The 21,417-nt window shown below is 38.1% G+C and overlaps 1 protein-coding gene across 2 annotated transcripts; it reads left to right on the forward strand.

Annotated features, from left to right (window-relative positions):
- The first annotated feature begins 41 nt into the window (after nt 1–41).
- Nucleotides 42–20,915, forward strand: LOC139974717 (uncharacterized). 2 transcript variants are annotated; one of them, XM_071982064.1, is made up of 8 exons: nt 42–333; nt 12,847–12,894; nt 14,030–14,220; nt 15,375–15,489; nt 15,825–16,028; nt 16,468–16,568; nt 18,028–18,180; nt 19,113–20,915. In XM_071982064.1, the coding sequence occupies exons 2-8, from the start codon at nt 12,861–12,863 to the stop codon at nt 19,170–19,172; spliced, it is 858 nt and encodes a 285-aa protein (XP_071838165.1). In that variant the 5' UTR covers nt 42–333; nt 12,847–12,860; the 3' UTR covers nt 19,173–20,915. The 2 variants fall into 2 exon arrangements, with proteins under 2 accessions (XP_071838165.1, XP_071838164.1); XM_071982063.1 differs by lacking the exon at nt 42–333 and adding an exon at nt 4,373–4,532.
- The last annotated feature ends 502 nt before the right edge of the window (nt 20,916–21,417 follow it).

Consider the following 21,417-nt stretch of genomic DNA (forward strand, 5'->3'; position numbering starts at 1 on the left):
GCAACGTGTACTGTGTGACTTTGAAACAACCCTTACCTTCCATATTTTGATGAAGTTTAGCTTTAAACAAGTAAGGACTTTAGATTGTGAGGTTGTCTATAAATGACAGTCGGTATAGTAAACTTTTCCTTGAAAGAGCATGAGACAACTGTAGAGAGTTTGGTGATCTTGCTTAAAGGGGGAAGTCGTGGGTTACGGGTTACTAAAGGGGTGTATTGCTTCGTCAGTCCTTGAGGTCAAGCCCTTTGGCCTAAGCAGTGTACTCCTATGCTCTTTACTGGCTTTCTCTATTTTCCCGTTTTCAGTAGGAACAAGATACCGTCTTAAAACAAGGTTAGTACAAATGGTGTTCCATTTTATCAGTATACCTTACTCAGAGGAACGAATCATTTTTGTATAGGATTTGCTAATGCTCGGAAAGAACCATTATGTTTGATCTCTAGAGTATAAGGCAGATATGTCACCAAAACAGAACTAGTATTGTTCGATACAGGTGTCAAACGCCTACGGTAGAATTACGACCTTCCTTACCGGTTTCGAACCTCTGGACATACAATCATCGTCCATAGCCTAGTGGTTAGGGTGTCCGCATATAAAGCGGGAGGCCCGGGTTCGAATATATATATATATATATATATATATATATATATATATATATATATATATATATATATATATATATATATATTTATATATATATATATATATATATATATATATATATATATATATATATATATACCGTGTCCAAACCTGCAGATACTCTGCTCGTGAAACTGTGTGGGGGTTGCATTATTCAAGATACTATTAGTATTTAGGCTTACGATATAATATAAAAGTACGACGACCTTTGATGGGCAGTGCTTGCTTGATCGATTAATGACTAAGGGCTCGGTCACCTGTTAAGTTCACCACTACGCTGGAAATTTGAACGACTCGATTTGAATACTGTCATGCCTTATTTACCTTTTTCCTTTCTTGTCCTACGCATTTTTTCTTCCTTTATTTCTAATCTCTCTTGTGGCTATAATTATGGATTTAGAAAGTGCAGACATAACTGTGGTATTGCCTACAAATTATACAGTATATATTAGTGTGGTACCCGGCATGTCGTATTATTGTATAAGGTTATATATGACTATGCCTTTGCCTTGCGTTTTCAGTATATATGCTACAGGCTGATGATAATATTGTACACTACTGTCAGCCATCACTAGCACACGAGTTATCTATATATATATATATATGAATATGTGGATTCTTACACTGTAATCACCTTCGAAATAGCAAATAGTTTTATTACCGAGTTCCACAGCTCGGTAGTAACCAGCTTGTTAACTGTTGGGAGTGGGGAAAGCATATAAGGCTTCGAGAGGCAATACTGAGTCCTTTTTGTTTCCACGAAATTAAAGGATGAGTATTTTATTAAAGAATAATACATCAGGCGCAGATCCAATGGGGTGTATAGGGTGTAGGCTGAACTGGCGGAACGCGATTCCCTACCCCTCCCCTTCCCACAAGAGGATGAAACTTTCTTCCAAATGGCCTAACTCTCAGCAATTGCACACAAAATCGTAAACACTGACAAAACACCTTAAACTTGAACTACACACGAAGATAAATACAAAGATAATATATTCCGTTCCGTCTAGGTTGCTACAATGCAATAATTTGGAAATTTACTTAATTGGCTCTCATAGAGCTTCCTAATTTCCCTCTAATTAGTTTTATTGTAATTCATGACCTTAACACATGTATAGATTTTAGAGCAGAGTTATCATAATGATAATAATAAGAACTTATAATAACCTAAGGAATCAAACACATGATTAGAACAAGAAAATATCATGGCATGTGTGAAAGAGTATATGTATAGATTTATTAATGGGTCTTCTTCAATGGACGCGAATTATGACTATATATATACTCGCGGATAAAAACGTTACCCTGTTATTTACGGTACATGCCGTACTATTACAAAATGCAGGTATAGTTTTATATATGTGCGGCTGTGTGAGAGAGATCTCTATAAGCAGGGTTTATATTTAAATTAATGGATTTTTGTATAGTTGCTTGTTCTCAATATGCGTCTAACTTGTGCATATGTAATCTTTATGTACACGTGCGTTGTAGACTAAATGTGTGGTCAGGTAATAGAGAGACCATTGTAATGAATATATCCTGTTATATTTGTATATCATTTTCATTAAAAGAACTGTTCACATTTGTAAACACACAAAGTATAAATCAGCCTGCAGTACTTTATACAAAAGTGCATATTAACATATAAGCTGTAACGAACCCTTCCCGTCTCTCTGATACATAACGTACAAATAGTATATGTTTGTTGTGGTTTGATTTTATCGCAAAACAAAACAACAAGAAGAGTTTTTGTATACGTAAGTTTGTTATGGTCCGTAAATGTAATATTTGTGCATACAATATACTTTATAACCCAACCATGCATTACTGTAAAAAACGTTTGGACGCTTCTGTTGCAAGCAAAATAAATTCAGCCAATCAAAACACACTATCATGTAGGCTGCTGTTATACCGGTAATCAAAAGAACTAGTTGTGCATGCCTCCTCTTGTTTCTTTGTCTTGTAACAAAATGTACAATAACATGTGAATGTTTGGAAAATATCATAATTTCAGACAAATAGTGATGATATGAAATATTATAAATATTCATACGTAAAGAAACCCTGAACTTGTCAAACAATGTCCAATGAGAGAGGGGGAGATAAAGGGGGGGCTAGACGGGGTGCCATTCAGTCTTTACCGGCACTTCGAACTTTAATGAGGGAAATCAAAGTGAATTGTTCAATCAAATGTATCATATAGAAACACCAAAATGGTTACATCGTGTCAAAAGTTTACATTCTTATTGCCTATAGGGCTACATATATTTGTCTAAATCTGGTAATCCCATTAAAAACAGTTATGCCGCCCCCTCTCGCCCCACCTATAGGGGGCGGCATATAGAAACGCCATAACCGGTAATATAACAGCTACAAGTAAGCCATGCATGGTTTGTTGGCACCTGTAAAGCGAATTGAGCAACCCCTTTCTAGTTGGATTTTGCGCTATTTAATAGGCTACTATTATTCCGTAATCTGGAAATTGAACTGACTCCATCTATATAAGGGAGCAGTATGCAGAAAATTCATAATCTGTCATTAAAAACACGTATATAGGCCTATAGTGTCATCATTGAGATATATAGGCTACCCAAGAAAAATTTGTAACATTTTTATTTCTGCCCGAAATGATATCAGTGTTGTAGTGACTTTCACGGCACTGATCATTTTAGTGTCACAATTTCTATTTACCTGCCAGAAGATTTTAACATTTATTCTTGTGATCACCCAGAAATAGAGGATGCAAACATGCATGAACGTAAACCAAACATTCGGCACTTTTGATCAAACTTTAATCCAATTTAAGCCTACGTTTTATATTTATTGCATCTATGTTTTTACAAAACGATCATGAAGATGACATATCTAGTATCACGGTGTTACAACCGATAACGGACAAGAACGCGGAATATTTTATCAAATGTGATGATGACTTCGTGTAAAATTTAACTCCCATGCCCTGCAAAATATTCCATCCACTTGAAATGTAGGCATCAAATTGTTCCAATGGGAGAGTTGCTATTTCTTTATTACCATGTCAGCTGGCTATAAAATCTGATGGAGTATTCGTATGGCTCTCACAAACCTCATGATCGTAAAAGTTTGGTGTATCCAGATTTTATGTGGATATCGTGAACTTGCTTAGTGCACAGTGCATACAAACGGTGTCTGGAATATTATTTAATTGTAAGGTTACTTTAGCTACATTAGTACCCGCCTTCTGTCTGGGCGTTTTCATGCTTCATTACCAGAATATTAAATGATGTACGTATATGTCCTTTATCTTTTGGTTTTATGTTCGTCTTGGTTTGTTTTGTTGATTGTGTTGGCTTGATGTAATAAAATGATAAATAAATATTAAAAATCAGTGTCTATAATGTACATTGTCGTACAGTCGCGCGACTTTCACAGAACAAGCATTTTTGGTATATTCCGCAACTTTCGAGGGCTTCGCTCCCCCCCCCCCCTTAATCCTGGACCCCGTCTTGGGTCTTCTCCACCTTGCGATCTCCTACATACAACCGTACGCATTGCAACCCCCCCCCCCCCCACCTACCCTCACTTCACCAAAATCACAACGCACTCTTTTTTTAAACTCTTTTTTTTTTTAAACAAGCTCACTTATTCAATTCATCTTCCTGCAAACTACATCTGGAACTCCTCGGCCACCGTAGTTTCCTTCCTGCTCTAAAAATATATGTGATATGCAATCTCTTGACTTAGGACACAACCCGTGATCGAACACTATTATTATACCTGTAATGTTTCAATGAGACACAAGTTCACTCGAAGAGTAGCTGCTTGAAACACTGCATCACGACTACGAATAGGTTAAAACAGAAAACAGCAGAACGTTCCAAGAAAAGTTAACTTCCCTGTCAACCTACTAGGTAAGTTGGTTATTTCTTGCATATAGTGGCTTGGGCTAGTAGCCTGACAACCCGTGTGAGTAGGTAAATTTTTGCTTCGTGGTCATATCCCGCTAGTAGGCCTACTTTCTGAGTAAAAATTTCGAACTTTAATTAGTGTCTGTTTGACTTTACTGGGTGTTACTAAAACGAATGACAATTGCGTTACACATAACGAATGACAATATGTTGTACACACTAAAAAATTGCGTTGACTAAAACGAATGACAGTAATGAAAGCACAGACATTTGCTTCAATCGGATATCACAGTTCAGACTTCGTGGGTATCTAGATCTAGTAAAGTACGGACAAGATAAAAACGCACCCTTATAGTAAGCGAAATTGTAAGTCTGATTTTAAAAGTAAATTTAACGTCATTTTTCCGATATTAATTGTTCGAGACTAACAATACTATATAATCTTGAAACGGCTTCAGTTATCTTTCTATATATATATCTACAGAGGTAAAAAGCAAAGCACTCAAGCGCATTCTCACACAAAAACTTTCCATGTGGTTTCTATCCGTAAATTACACCCAAACCCTGCAACCACGTAACATGCGATTTTCCTCAAATCATTTTGGCGCAGAAAACCAATAACAGCAGTTTACTCCACTACGTTAATCTCTTTATCTCCACCCAACACTGCCCTTCGTTGTCATTCGTTGTCATTCGCTGCCCTTCGCGAATGATAATTAACCCTGTACAAAGTCAATTGTCATTCAGTCATTCGCTGTCATTCGTTTTAGTTTGTCCCGACTTTACTTAACCGTGTGATTCCATAACGTACAACTCCATGCATATACCTTCACCAGGTTCATATCTCCCAGGAATCGTAAGTTTACTTACGACGATAGCCAGTGACCTTACCTCTGGAGGGCAGTTGAACTTTAAACTGATGTTTAAAGGGATAGTGCCGGGTAAATCAATAACTTTCAAGTTTGAAATTTTACAAAGAATATGGATCGTTTCGTGTTTTACTACTGCAGCACTACAAGGTTATTATAATGGCCTGTCCCTGGCTGCGCGATAATTAGCTAAGGATATAAATCACATCACATTGTTTGTCCACGTGACTCAAACATGTATTTTAGTAAATCAGTCCTCTTATACCGTTACTTGAGACTACGGTATCCTTGGATGATCACAGTGGCGTGTCAAGTTTAAATATCACGAGGGGTGCATGCCTTCGGAAGGTAATAGATAGCGTATATACTTATAGACGTGATCTATAATAGTCAACGGTTGCAGAGTAGTCTTACACTGTACATTCTGTACTGGGACATATACTATCAATATGCTTAGCCAAAAGGCAGAGAAGTGTATGTATAACCGTGGTTAATTATGATAGCAGACATAATTTTAATTTCACTTTCAGTTGAACTCGAGTTCAAGTGAAAGTGAAATCCACAAACGTTTTCAAAACATAAACTGTTCACGATAAGAACTTAAAATAACAAATTTCACAACCAAAAATGCAGATCTGCATTTTTGGTTGTGAAATTTGTTTGTTACACCAGAAACCAATTCGGTATCAAAGCATATATATATAGTTCCCTAACAACGATGGTTGGATGTTCTTCTTAAGGTCAACATGTATTAACTCCCATATTTTAGGATCCTAATATTTTTCAAAAGTTCTGTGCATGCTGGTGGGGTCGGACTTTCCAAATTATACCCGGAGATCAAACATAGAGGAGTTTTCATTGAGACATTATAATATCTATGAGAGGAGAAAAAAAGTCTCTGAGGGTGTCAATAAATGCATCTTGAAATTTGAACATGGTTGGCCATTATAATTGACTTTCTAGTATATTGGAGGCAGTACTGGGGATCTTTTAATAATTGCATGACAAACCTTGAACACACGCGTGTAGGAACAAATCGTCCCCGTTTTCGCGTAGTGGCGAATGTGCACTTTTGGCGAAATTGAGTTAAATATTGTTCTTACCTATTTCGAGGGTGAAGAATCGGTTGAGCCGGGTTAGAAGTTTTAAAACTGTCTATTTTATTCTTTTTTTCTGACTCATTTCTGACGCATGTCCACCTAAGGCCCACTCTCGTTTTTACATACTGACGAATACTTTAGTCATCAGTACAACCACTCAGTAACACAATTTGTCTAAGGTCCATACATCTAACTGCCATTTGAAAACACCCAGGATTATGGGAAGGTAATATTTTTATTATTTCCACCTTTAATTGCTTAATGCAGCATTTCATACACGATAGCATAACTCGTGAAAACAGAATGGCCAGTGGGGTCAACAATAATATACCTGAATAGTAGCCTATAGTGTTATGATTGCAGTACATTCCAGTGGCGGATCCAGGATTTCGCCGAAGGGGGGGCCCAGATGGGAAATGCCTAATCGTCGTCCTGGGGGAGGGGTCTAAGGGGAGTGGGTGCCCCCTCCCCTTTGGAAAATTTCACAAAATATGGAGGTCCTCGGTGCAATCTGATGCTACTTTTCGTGAAAGTTTGGAGTAAAATATATTTCCAATAAATCATGTATTCATGGTTTGCCGGGCATATATTTGCAATTTCGAGCAATGAGCTGGGATTTACGTCTTTGGGGAGTAGGTGGTGATGCAAACTACTTTTTACCAGGCTAATCCAGGCCATTTCATCTTGGATGCCCCCTTCCAGATGGAGACTATTGATGCAGTCAGAGTGCCCCTCTCACCTTCACTTTATCAGAATGATGGTGTACTCTTTTTGCAAATTTATTTTACAAAAAATTACACGCACAGTGGCGTAGCTAGGATTTTTTGTGGGGGGCCATTGGGGGCTGTTCTTTCTTGTGGGGGGGGAGGGGCGGAGGTTACTATCTAAGCGGAGCGCCACCTTGGTTGGCGCGGAGCGTACAGAGAAAATTTGAGATTTCAGCATCCCCCAGATCGCAGGAGATGGCACCTGTGAGGCGAAATAGCAACCAAAAAGATGTTCAACTTTGGTGACAGAAATGCAAAAAAAGTTTTTTCTCTTTCATGCTGACTGGCCTTGCCAACTCAGCCAGACTTTTAATTTGAGGGAAGTTGACATCATTTGTCGTTTCAAGCTGTCAAGGCCTTTCTCCCAACTCAAACCCCTGTGGGCTACCGGTAGGTTTGCAGGATATGCCCACATGTGGACTTAAATAGCATTAGAGGAAGGGGATGGAAGACTAACACGCATCGATGTTTCGGTAATGGTCCACATTGGTGGCTCGGTGCTAATTAGGTCATTTATTGGGTTTCTTGAGGCAGCTGTCATCAGAATCTGGGTTTTTGTGCCAATCAATGACCGATAACATGTATTGGTATGTAAATTTCTTCTTCATATATCTAGCAACACTCTAAAAACAAATGAGTGGATTTCATTCCATTGGAGTGATCACTCGGCGCACTTCAAATTAAGAGTGAAATTTAACTCTATTGGAGTTAACCCTCACTCCTAATATGAGTGAATATAACTCTATTAGGAGTTAAGATTTACTCCAATGGAGTGGAAATTCACTCTTATACCGGAATGTGCTCAGTGATCACTCCCATGGAGTGAAATTCACCTATGTTTTTATCAGTACAGTACAGTGCATATCATCATAGACGTACGTAGTACGTACGTTCGTATATCAGACGCACTCGATACCCACGATACGATACGGTCCTGGAGAAACTATTTCCACTCATCATTTTTTAAGGCGATACAGTAGTGAGTATTGAACAGGCACAGCCGCATGTTTGCAGGAATTTCAGAATTCCCAATATTTTATATCTCTACCAGTAGTGAAAATCATGTTTCGACAGTTTCGTGGGCATAAAAAAGTTGTTTTGTGGAATATTCAATGACATATTCAGGGGCGGATGCAAGATTTGTGACAGGGGGGGGGGGTCTGACTGGTCCAGCCGCGCCTGAACGTAAGACTATCTAAGCGGAGCGCCATCATCGGTTGGCGCGGAGCGTACAAGAAAATTTTTGGCTTTACAAACCCCCCAGATGGCCGGAAACGGCACTTTCCGAGTATTCTAAGCAGCATGTACCTAGCCTGAAAATATGGATCTCATGTCTGCAATTTCTCAATTGATGAGAAAAAACAATCTATGAAATATGGTATTACATATCAGATGAGTTGAGATGATACAAAAATCATAATGCCTTTAGCCCCCAATCCCCTCCCGTTCCGTCACCATTGTTTGATGCAGGGCCGGATCCAGGATTCTGGAAGGGTGAGGGGTTTCTCATGAAAAAATCGTTAGCAAAAATCGTCATGAAAAATTCGAACACCACCTCAATTTTGAAACTGTTCGGTCTGAAAATTGAGATCGTTAGGCATTTTTGGCACGTGTAGCACGCGTGCACACTATAGTTCATTTGACGGAAAGACACACCTGGATGACTTGTGAGGATAACCGCTTTTCTGACGTCCTACATGTTTAAAATTGGCGTTTAATTTAATTATTTTTTCTCTCTCTTTTTTTCTCTCTCTTTTTTTTCCTCTCTTTTTTTTGGCCAAGAGCAGGGGGTCTGGACCCCCTGGATCCACGCCTGCATATATTCATTTGACTCGAGGCAATATATGAAAACCTGATACCTCGGCTCTGTACAAACGGAGCCAATCTTTTGATAGATTGTTGCGCTAGGTGGAAGCACTGAACATATTTTCAGCAGATATCGATATCGCGCAGCACAACAAGGTTCGTGGTATATGGTCGCAATCGTCGCATCGACCATTGCCATGCCATGCTGTGTGACCATTCTCATGATCACTACAGATATTGTATTTTCTTATTCTGCCAGATGCAGACGATAATTGTGTAACTCTATTTCCCAAATTATTGAACAAAAAATATAAGTGAATCGCACTTATTTTTATTTTTTTATTTTTTTACAACATTTTTTTTACCCCATTCCCAGTGGGGGGCCAGTGGGGGGCCAGCCTATTTCATGGGGGCCTCGGTCCCCCAGGCCCCCCGTAGCTACGCCACTGATCACGCATGGGGCTCTTTCCCTCGAACGCGGTAAAAAAAAAAAAAAATCAAGATTTTCAAAAAGGGGGGCCCGGGCCCCCCGGGCCCCACCCCTGGATCCGCCCCTGCATTCGATTCTTGTATCTGTTGCGCGAGTAGCTAGTGGCAGTAGACTGGAGTAACGCTATTTATCTCTACTGAATCGGTGTAACAGTGTCGGTACATTTAATTAGAGCTGTGTGTAAATGAGGAAACAGGTGGTGTAAGTCACTGACGGACATTGATGACAATGGGTGTAACTCGTAAAAAAATGATGAATAAATCACTCAAAGTTTAATTGTGACCGCGAAGACTACAAAACCTAGACCAAGGTTAACTAATTTAAGCCATTCTTGGAGTTAGCCTAACCATACCTCAGGATTGAAGGGAAGGAATCCCAAACCATCACAATGAACGTATATTACCAAGATCCTTGTGATGAACTTTTCGCTAAAATATATAAGTCCATTATCTTGCTCAGTAAGGGAGTAAATTGGTTTTAAAAGTCGTGGCATGTAGCTATTTTTGGCCAATGTGTAATGTCATTGTGCCACTTGGGATGATGGGGGGGGGGCGATATAATGTAATATATTTGTTTCCTGTCTCCTTTTCAATGTGAATGTAAACAGTTCAATAAACAAATACCAGTATTACGACAAATTAAAACATGCAAACGCCAGCTCATTTCCACTTAAGACTTCCTTCGTTCTTCAATTTCATATTTAAAGAAACGTTAAAAGTGTAACATCTCCCTAAAGAAGTACGGTTTCTCTTAGCTGTTGGCGGCTTTGCTCATCACGAGCATTACTCTAGCCTAACTCAAAACTACCTTTATCTGGCTTAGTAATACCTAGTGACATATTTGAAGTTCACATAATTTTACATGAAACTTTTCTTCCACACGCTAAGAAGTTCAGGATCATAGGGGAAGTTATACCAAACCTTTTAGAAAATAAAACCAAGTCAGAATATGGACATACAAACCAAATGAACATCACCAAACTGATACACCCTCAACCCTGGTTTCCATACATTGGGATTGTTAACCCATAAGGTTGCTTGACATAAGAAAGGAGAAGGCACTTGCTGTTCCAGAACGGAAGTCGCAAGCCACTCGCAGAATCCATATCCATATCAAACGTTTGATTAATCCATGATATTGTGTCTCATTAGGATTGTAAGGAAAGAATTATAACAAAGGCGGGGTCTTTTTCTTGACTCTTCAAGTGCGTTTAATGCTGTCTTGCCAAATCAATAAATGAAGGATCTGTTACGATTTATCAAAGAAACATGTCTTTTCATTGGCTGACACAATTTCTTCAAGGATGGTCCAGACAAGTAAAGTTGGATAAAGGGTTATCGGAAATATCGGAAATAAAGGTTGGTGTGCCTTGGGGTGGGGGTCCATTATATGCAATATTATTTACTATATATACTGATGAAATTAGGTCAAACTCATACATTTCTGTTACAAAATATGCCGATGATACTGCTGTATCATGCACAAGTCCTAAGAGATCTGTTGAAACCGACCAATGAAATTTTCAGTGTTCTGTAAATGACATAGTTCCAACATGTGACCGCAAGACTTTATTGCGTAACCCCCAAAATAAAGGAAATTTGTTATTGAAAATAGAACCATAAAACATGAAGGTCTCATTCTATCAAGATCGCAACGTATTATTATTTAGGGAGCTGAGGTGGCTAGAACCTCCCAAACTGAGTATTGGGAGTATATACATCGACAGTTTGACCTTTTCTTGCAAAGCATCAAGGTATTAAAAAAAGTATATTACAAAGTATCTAGTGTGGCTTAGGTGTGTCTTTCTTTAACCAAAATGCTAAGGAAAATGTTTTCAATACTATTATTCAACCTGGCACATGTGATCTATACAGTGCCTGTCTGGTACCATTTTATATTGCAAAAAAAGCAAAGAAAGAAGAATGAAGTTTCCTAAATACACATCGGCTATATTTAATTTAGATTGCCATATACTTTTTGAAAAAGTAAATGCTGCTGCAAGACCTGAGTTTACAAGAATGGCTAATAGGATTTACGGTGATCAGAAGCACCCTTTGTATACTGTAATAAAAGTCTCCTGCACAAATCGAACAGAAATCTAAGCAATCCCCACAAAATACCAAACGTAAGTTTACAGAAACTCATTTATTTACCGTGCTGCTTTATACATTCCATTCGAGCACTTAGAATGTTTGTTGAAGTCTGTTTGTTATATCGTTTTATGTATTTACTTTTGTATGTGTAGATGTATTTTATATGATATCCTATCATCTTGACATTTTCTCCCCTGTTATATTAGTTATTCTTGGACTGTTCGGTATCCTATCATCTTAAAAAAAAAACTTTTATATGAGTTATTCTACTTGTTGAGGTATTATATGACTCCTCTCTATAAATTTTATATGTATACTGGAAGGAAATAAAAAGAAGGAACAACATACTACAGTACAACTTGGAAACACTTGAACAATTGCACAGTTGTTTCCTTCTTTAAATCTGAGGATTCACACGAGGTTGGGTTGGATACTATGAATGTGCCTGTGAGCGTAAAAAAATTTCACATTCCGTTTAAGGGGATAGTAGGCCTACAGTGGAAAAGCTTCCCAAAGCGTTTGAAAGATACTTAGAAACTATTGTCAGAGACATTTCACGTAATACACTAACTTGAAAATGAAGAATTGCACACAATTTTCCGTAGTCTGTAAGCTTTATAAGAGTTCCGAATTAACAGATTACGCCACTGGAACTATTATTTTTGCAACTGCATGTGTTCAAATTTCATCATATCCCTTCCCCTTCCTCTCCCCATGTGACAGTGAACATTCACGGTGTACCCTAGCTACTACACACAAAAGTGACGAATACAAGTCTGTGACAGGACGAAACTTCAAAATTTAGTTCTAGCATAGTGACGAATGTTTGACGAATGTCTAAAATTAATTGAAAATGACATGACATAACGACGAATACGTTTACACTAAAATTACTACTTTGTAAGAATTTTTTCGATCAGCAACAAATATGAGAACTCAAAGTTCTATTTGTTATATTTAAAATATTGACAACTTTCGGTACAAAAGATCCTTTTTTAATTACGCTATACTAAAGTCAAAATGTGAAAATGTTTAGAGCGCGTTTTCTCAAAACTCACATTTTGAACATTCGTCACTACGCCAGAACGGGGACGAAATAAGTAGAAGGTTTTATTCAATAATTTGTTAATTATCATTGACAAAGTTACGGGTAACGAATCTCATTCTAATTATATACATTTGCTCGTTTCAGTCGCCGTGTGAGCTATGAGTAAAGTTAACGTCTCAATGGCCAATAACGGTGAGTAAAATCTTATACATGTTTGTTGATGAATCGTCAATTCAATGGATAAATAACAGCAGATACATACCGATATATAATTAAATTATAGACGCTTTATTCCAAAGATTGAATTTTGCTCCATGAAAGTGTACATATTTGTTTATGAATAATAATTAATTCAGTAGATAAATAACTACAGATACATAATGAAACTAATAAAGAGTATTCATAACTAAACTCAAACGTTTTATTTCAGAGATTCGCTCTATGAATGTGTACAGGATCATCACCAATGAATCCTATTATAGTAAAATTAGGCTACTAAGATTTAGCTGCAAGAAACAGAGCGATTTTTTTCTACTGGTTAAGAGCTACTTTTACGTGTTACCTATCCTTTTCAGTTGTAAATAACTGCGCATAAAATAGTTTCTTCTCCTCTCCTCTCCTCTCCTCTCCTCTCCTCTCCTCTCCTCTCCTCTCCTCTCCTCTCCTCTCCTCTCCTCTCCTCTCCTCTCCTCTCCTCTCCTCTCCTCTCCTCTCCTCTCCTCTCCTCTCCTCTCCTCTCCTCTCCTCTCCTCTCCTCTCCTCTCCTCTCCTCTCCTCTCCTCTCCTCTCCTCTCCTCTCCTCTCCTCTCCTCTCCTCTCCTCTCCTCTCCTCTCCTCTCCTCTCCTCTCCTCTCCTCTCCTCTCCTCTCCTCTCCTCTCCTCTCCTCTCCTCTCCTCTCCTCTCCTCTCCTCTCCTCTCCTCTCCTCTCCTCTCCTCTCCTCTCCTCTCCTCTCCTCTCCTCTCCTCTCCTCTCCTCTCCTCTCCTCTCCTCTCCTCTCCTCTCCTCTCCTCTCCTCTCCTCTCCTCTCCTCTCCTCTCCTCTCCTCTCCTCTCCTCTCCTCTCCTCTCCTCTCCTCTCCTCTCCTCTCCTCTCCTCTCCTCTCCTCTCCTCTCCTCTCCTCTCCTCTCCTCTCCTCTCCTCTCCTCTCCTCTCCTCTCCTCTCCTCTCCTCTCCTCTCCTCTCCTCTCCTCTCCTCTCCTCTCCTCTCCTCTCCTCTCCTCTCCTCTCCTCTCCTCTCCTCTCCTCTCCTCTCCTCTCCTCTCCTCCTTTTCATTGTGTTACTTTCTTTTTCTTTCGATTTCAACGCTCGTTCGCTTCCTATATAGCTGTTATCAACGATGTGAAGGAAATCGGAGTTAATATTGAAATAGGTAAGAAGATAAAGAAGACCTTGAAACTGATGGAAAAAGCAGGCTGTGACGACGCGAAGAAAGAACTGCAGGAAACCTTGGAATTAGTCACTGGCCTGAACGAATATGCACAATCGAAGTCAACGCAACTCAGTAGCCTGTTAAAGGTGCGTTTTATAATCATCAAGGGACTTCTCATTCACCCCTCTCCTACCCCTCTCAAAACAAGGTAGATTAGTGGTACACGAAAGGAGCCATCGACTTGGAGGGATGCACCCACTTTTAAGATACAGTTTGAGCTTATTTTCACGATATAAGTTGTACAAAAGTGGTACAATAGTGCATAAACAAACATAAAGTGGTGTCGTAGGACTGGCCTTTGTAGGTCGTCCTCCTCTACAAATTATAGAATAAAACTTAATTTAAAAAGAGTAAAAGACAGGAGAAAATTATTATACCAACTGATTGGTATGTGACATTTCGGTAGCTGTCTTTCTTATTCTAATGTTAGATATTGACTTCAATATTTGTAATAGTGGATGTTTTAGGTGGTACTTATAGATCTGAAAGAAAATCATTTGAAAAACTTGTTTTATACTTATCAATATCTGAGAAATTGCAAAAGATATTATGTGAGATTACTTTATTGTTTTACACGGATTTATGGTTCTGATACACAACTGTGGAGGATTGAAATTTGTAGATATTAAACTTTTAAGATTTTAAGATCCGAAAAGAAGAAGATTTGTGTGAGCACACGTTGGTCATCAGCACTCTATATATTTTGAAGACAATTATTGCCTCCCCTTTTCTGATTCATTTTGCTATCGATCGTGAGGACATCGTGTCTCTGAATTCAATGAAATTGTGTTTACCAATGTTGTTTTGCTATCGCGCCCCCTAATTTATATAAAGCAAGGATTACATGATTGATTATACTTTATAAATGATTGATTATCGGTTTGAGTGAGCATATAGTATACCATGCTCATTAACATGTCTGTATTCTGTGCGTGTTATTGTTCCTTCTGTTACGGTTACTTGTCATTTAGCCTTTGAAGAAGATCTTGCAGGATCGAAACGTCAGGCCAACTTACTTTTACACATAGCATACTAGATTTTGTTAATATATGATCTTACCGCAATGACAAAAAAGAAGCCATATTCACCGTTCCATTCGGATGACATTATAGCACACAATTCACCTATGCAAGTATGCCTAAGTCTATATAATACCACTGTTTAGTTAAATGACAACTCGTGTTTCTGCAACAACAGTGTCTATCTAGAATAGTTCTAATCTCATTTATTCTTCCGACAGAGCATTGTTGAGGAAACCGCGGCCTTAAGTTTTACGAAACTTCAAGAAGAAGGGAAACTGATAGTCCCTCGTTCAGATGATTCCAAAATGATAATGATAAGTTCTGCCTCTCAAGGTAATTCACTATCATGTTTCATATCGAATCTTAACAATACTTTTCTTCATAATTATATATCCTATTTTGGATTTTTCAGCAGTGACAAAAAGAATACCGTTTGTCTAGTAATATATGTTAACATAAATTGCTGAAAACAATTTTACTGATTAATTGATTGATTGATTGATTCATTGTTTACATCCATATTTGTTAAATATATATGTAACAAACTGATCGAAATATGTTTAACGTGTGTTTTTGGCTTTTATACTTTCATTTATAATGCTTTACTTTTATCGCAAATTTGATACAGTTTAATAATTCTAATAACACATTTCATTTGGGTTTTTCAGTACAACTGTTACAATTTTTCATTCGCAAGTTGAAGTGCCGTAATATCCTCGAGATTGGTACATATATGGGATACGGGGCATTCGGAATGGCCGACGTTATGGCCCAAGGAGGCAAAGTAACTGGCATTGATATTGAACCACACTTCTGTGACTTTGTAAACAAAACTGCCCGTGAAAGGAACATCAATGTAGAGGTAAAACAAGGTTAGTTTTCATTTGTTTCTCTCATTCTGCTTGGAGAAAAAATCTAATACTGCTTGCCAAAAAGAAAAAAAAGTTCTTCTATAATACTTCTTTAACACTTCCCAAATGAGTTGAAAATGTTAATAGAATAGCCACCCGATGTAAAGTGTATAAGTAATTTATCCGTGACCACATACACAGTGCTGCTAATTAGTTTAGTAGAACAACTGTCTTCTGATGGCCGATGAGACTTCTCAGTGCATTATTAAAGGGCACTTTTTATCTATACAAACGCCAAACAGAGGCCATAATTTCTGTTAACAAAACTCGACATTATTGGGGGTGGAAGGGGGTGGAAGGGGGGTAAGGAGGACTGTCTGTCACGTACCCCTACACCAAGTGAACACATACAGAAAAAAACTTTTAACCTTATTTCAATGATCTTTTTAACCCTGTATAGGTTCTGCAATTACAGTTCTGGAATCCTTAGCGAAAGAAGGCAACAAGTACGACTTCATATATGTTGACTGCCATAAACCAGATTATTGTGAATACTTCAAGGTGATGAAATGAAATATAATTATTCATCAATCACTATTTTGAAATATTAATATTCATCAAGTATTAATGCGATTACTTGATGGTAAGGCCGTGGACTTGTGATTTAAGGATTACAGGTTCGAGCCCTGGTCAGATCATTATGTTGTGTCCTTGGGCAAGGCGCTTTATCTCCATTGCCTCTCTTCACCCAGGTGTATAAATGGGGACTTGCGAGGTGACTTGTAAATATAGTTGCGTGCGCCGGTTTGTGCGGCTGCACCCCTATGGGAAATCCCCCGGGGACACGTGGCTGTGGTGCCCCAGGAGAGATTGATTGAATTGTGCACACTTTGGTGTGTAGGTGTGACAAGTTACCAATGACCAGGGTTAAGTTGTAAAGTCGTGTGAGAGGGCCTTGGCCCTGAACAAGACTGTAAACCTAAAATTATTATAAAATTATAAAATTATAAATTATGGTAATGACATATGAATATTAATCAATCGGAGACACCAAGGAAACACAAACCCAGCCATCATCTTTAGCGTATATCACAGAGGTCTTTTGCGAAGAACAACTCCTCCAAAAAAAAACTAAGAAAAAGCTTTCCTCGTTTGGCACATATCCCTGTTTAAAAATCGTGTCTGAAAAACTTTCATTTTGTAAATCTGTGATGCCATATAGAATCACTATGATCTGAAACCATTTATTTTTCTCTAAAGTTGTTATTTTTTTTCATATTGTAAGGTAACAACAACAATTCCATCATTAGTTCAAGCGAAGAGCTTCCATATTTTAGATTATTTCCATTACGAAAAAAAAAGAATTATTGTAATAATTATAGAATAATTGTAGAAAACTATTACAATTGAAGTACACTGTGGATCGATGATGTCATATTTAGACTTGATCAAGTCTTCGGTATAGGTGCAAGAACATTAAAGCTATGATAACTTCCAAATGGAATAAGATTGTTCTTAGCTCTTTGGCGAAGTTGTTCATCGTAGTCATATTTATATCATATAGGCCATGCTGGATGATGACTGGCTTTGTGGCTCCTTTAGTATAGGCTCAACATTTAAAGTATGTGTTTATGCTAAATGGGATACTTGTTCGATTGTCTGTCGTTAGATTGACTGTCATATTATCACCGTTTGAGTTACGGCCGTGTATGCACAGACCCTCCCGTTAAGGAAGTGATTGAACGGAAGGGTTAAAGGTGACATTTGTCTTAAGTAGACCTTATATGGTACATACATAACAGAAATATAAGAATATGGAATTTTAGGAAACTCCAACACACAAGATATCTATACAAAAACTGCTGACTAGGAAAGGTCTACGTAGACCTTTCGTAGTCACACAGGTGTACCTGGAAGGAACTCAAATGAAACGTAAGTGAGCTTGTAATTACTGACCTCTTACAACTATATATAAGTTACAGTAACGGTTTCATTTGGGCTTTTGTCTTCATCGTTATAGATTATAATGAACAATGGTATGTTGTTACCAGACGGCATGATGGCCTGTGATAACGTGTTATGGCACGGTAGGTCAATCAAACGGAGTGACTACTTTGCGGAGTGTATGGATGATTTTAACACCATGGTAGCAGCAGATCCACGAGTCACGACTGTAAGTATATATATAGAGAGCGTGGTGGCCAATTGGCTAAGGCGTCGGACTCGTGATCCAAGGATTGTTGATTCGATTCCTGCCTAGTTCATTACGTTATGTCCTTGGGCAAGATGCTTTATCTCACTTGCCTGACTCCACCCAGGGATTAAATGGGTACCTGTTAAGTAACTTGTCATTGGGGGCAGTATATAACTGCTGCCGACTGTAGGGATTGTCTCTGGGACAGGTTATCATTGGCCAGGGGTAATATATCGTCTGTAAAGCGCTTTGAGACCTATCGCTGGTAAAAAAAAAGCGCTATAAGAAGCAAATATTATTAGTTACATATATACTAGCTCTGTCTTCTTCATGCTCAACCATACTCAAAGTTGTACATCTGTAGTTGGGACAATTTCCTACTGCTAATACCTCTCTAAACTGTTCTCCAATATCATGCTTCAAAGCACTGGTGTTGACAGTACAAACAGTTCATAACCTTCATGTGATAGAAACATGATAGGCCTATTCATACTGCTCGTACTGACAATACGAGTGCTCTGGGAAGCGGGACATGACACTACAGTATAGAAAAATAATTGTCCCAACTGGGTGAGTTGTAAATATTTAACTGAATGATCATCAACCTGATACTTGGTAATTCTCAAACTCATTTGTCTTCCTGTCTGTGATATCACGATTGTATAACAGAGGAAAGTTATGAAAAATTATTCTAGTTTATGTATGTTTTAATATCTTGATATTTGTTACACATATGCTCAAATATTTGACGCAAGTTAAAACTGGGACATTCTCAATCAGTCGGGGAGTGACCAAACGTATAGGACAATCAATGATATATTTCCTTTCCCGACAATATTCGTTTTTTATTGTCATAATTTAAACAATAAAGTACATACCATGCATTTCGTTTTCATTTTTTCTCTCCGTAGACTTTGCTGCCATGTTATGACGGGTTACTTCTTATTCAACACAATGACACCGGCGAATAAATGCTCCAATCTCTGACGTTATTTTCAAATTTCAATTTTTGTTCTTTTGACCTTGGATTAGATAGGGTTCTCCGTGATGACTAGTATATATGTTCCATATTCATCAGTCAAGAAAAAATTTAACTCTGGGACGCTCCTTTAAACATATATCAACGTGATACCTTTTTATCTTTTAGCCTATCTGGACCTGAGATCAGGGAGTTCCATAACAACTCCCTGTTGAGATGTCCATCACTGCTATGTACACTGTGTTGTGGGTATTGACCGTAGCTGATATGTATTGACTGTACACTAGTGTCTAATTACCGACGGTAGCAAGCTGTGTGTGTATTTTCTGTGATCGATGGTTGTGTCTAACACTTCTTGTTGCACCTCATTCGAAATGGTTCAATTTTCAACCATTTTAAAGGTAAATAGCATTGAAGGTGGTCATATTCACACCAGCCATGTATTATCACCAGCGTTTCGCAGGTAGCGGTAAAATCTAATTACTGAAGTATAAGTATAAAACCACCGTAAGAGTATTCAGATCAACCAGAACCGTTATACAAGGCAAGCAGACACGATTTAAAACGTTCTGTATTTAGACCTTTCTTAAAACCCTTTAATGTAATAATACATGCAGCATATCTCAATTTGATCTTGTGGATGTGTTCTTTATCATTTACATGGAAAAAAAAAACAGATCAATATGTCAATGTCGAGAGAAAGGCCAAAATCTTCGAAAGAAGTGTTAGTCAAAACATTTAGAAAAAAAAAAACGTCTTACCCATTTCCAGATTGCTGCTCAGATTCGCGATCCATATCGAAAAGAATGGAAATATTATATATTTCTTTCTCGATGAATTTTGATATAATTTTCCCACCAATATAGTACTGTTATCTCGGTATATTGTTTCAGATGTGAAGATGTTCAATCAGAATAAGAGGCATTTGATGAAAACAATACTATTTATATCTTTAGTATCGATATTTCGGCGTGCGGGATTAACCAATTAAAAACGTCAACGTTTTCATATCCTTTTCTTTTTTCTTGGTTTAGCCAATGAAAAAACCTTCAATTTTATTACGTCACATTCTCGATGGCATCAGACATGTAGTTTTAGCCCTCACTCAAATTCGTATTTAGCACAATTGTCCGTGCTGCTGGTACTCGCCCTCTTCGATTTGTACTCGTCCTTGGGGCATTTTGAACAATAGTGCGGGTATACTGGGAGTGTAAACTACGTACTTCCAATCGTGTTAAAAGACATCAACTCGTACTCCATACAGTACAGATGTAGTACTCGAGTAGTACTCGATTACCTTTTCAAGTTCTCGGTACTCGCACTCGGATGCTAAGAAACGGTAATTGTACTCGATTTAAAAGTACTTGGTATACTCGTTCAGGTAACTAAGCATACGCCTTTTAAAAAAAAAACCATGGACTTACACACTAAATGCTTTGTTTTTGTTTTTGGGTTTGTTTCCTTGCACCAATTTCTCTCCAGTAGGCCTATATGTATATATTTGTTATATTCAAATGGGGAAAACATTCTATAAGCATTGCGATTCTTTTTTTCTCCCTTTCCATGCATTTGTATAGCTTAAATATTGTATATCAATTAACATGATGAATGTTTTTTTCTTTCTTTTTTCTTTGTACCTGTCTCTAAATGGTATTGTATATCAAAATATTCGTTTATACTTTGTTAAACATTCATGTACTGTACACAATTGCTGGAAATAAATTGTTGTCATTGTTATTGTCAAATCATAAAAGTAATGTGGTCTCTAAGTCTCACCAGGGAGTTGTTCCATAACAACTCTCTGGTCTCACAAGCTAAAAGTTATCCATCACTGGATAGCTGGCAAGTTGGCCATTCATGGCACCATTAATATCCCGTATCATGACGGTGCAGATTTGTTTTGCTATGAGAGCCTAAAGTTTTTGTCATTTGTAAACAGAGATTTGCAGTTGCAGGGGCATATGATTTATTACGAACGTATTCACGCACAGCAAAATATGTCCATTGTCTCGTTTATAGTTTCTTTTCCAACGAAAACGTGCCGTTTCAACCAAAAAAAGGTAACCCTCTTCTAAGTTCTGTACATCAGTGCAGCGGGGGCCCCCTTTGGTCGGGGCCCCTGGGTTTGCCCAAATTGCCCCGTCCGAGCCCATAGGCGTTACGCCGCTGTCGCCACCCCAAGCACTTTGTTACCATTGAAAGTAGCCAACTTTGATACTCAGATATAAGACTACTAG

Source organism: Apostichopus japonicus, chromosome 10 (assembly GCF_037975245.1).
Source record: "Apostichopus japonicus isolate 1M-3 chromosome 10, ASM3797524v1, whole genome shotgun sequence".
In the NCBI taxonomy this organism is placed as follows: Eukaryota; Metazoa; Echinodermata; class Holothuroidea; order Aspidochirotida; family Stichopodidae; genus Apostichopus; species Apostichopus japonicus.

What these genes read in the sequence shown, in the direction of transcription:
- LOC139974717 (XM_071982064.1), top strand. Translation starts at nt 12,861, where the DNA reads ATGAGTAAAGTTAACGTCTCAATGGCCAATAACG. An exon ending in AACTCAGTAGCCTGTTAAAG is followed by an intron (nt 14,221 to 15,374) that starts GTGCGTTTTATA and finishes TTCTTCCGACAG; the next exon opens with AGCATTGTTGAGGAAACCGC. An exon ending in ATTATTGTGAATACTTCAAG is followed by an intron (nt 16,569 to 18,027) that starts GTGATGAAATGA and finishes TCATCGTTATAG; the next exon opens with ATTATAATGAACAATGGTAT.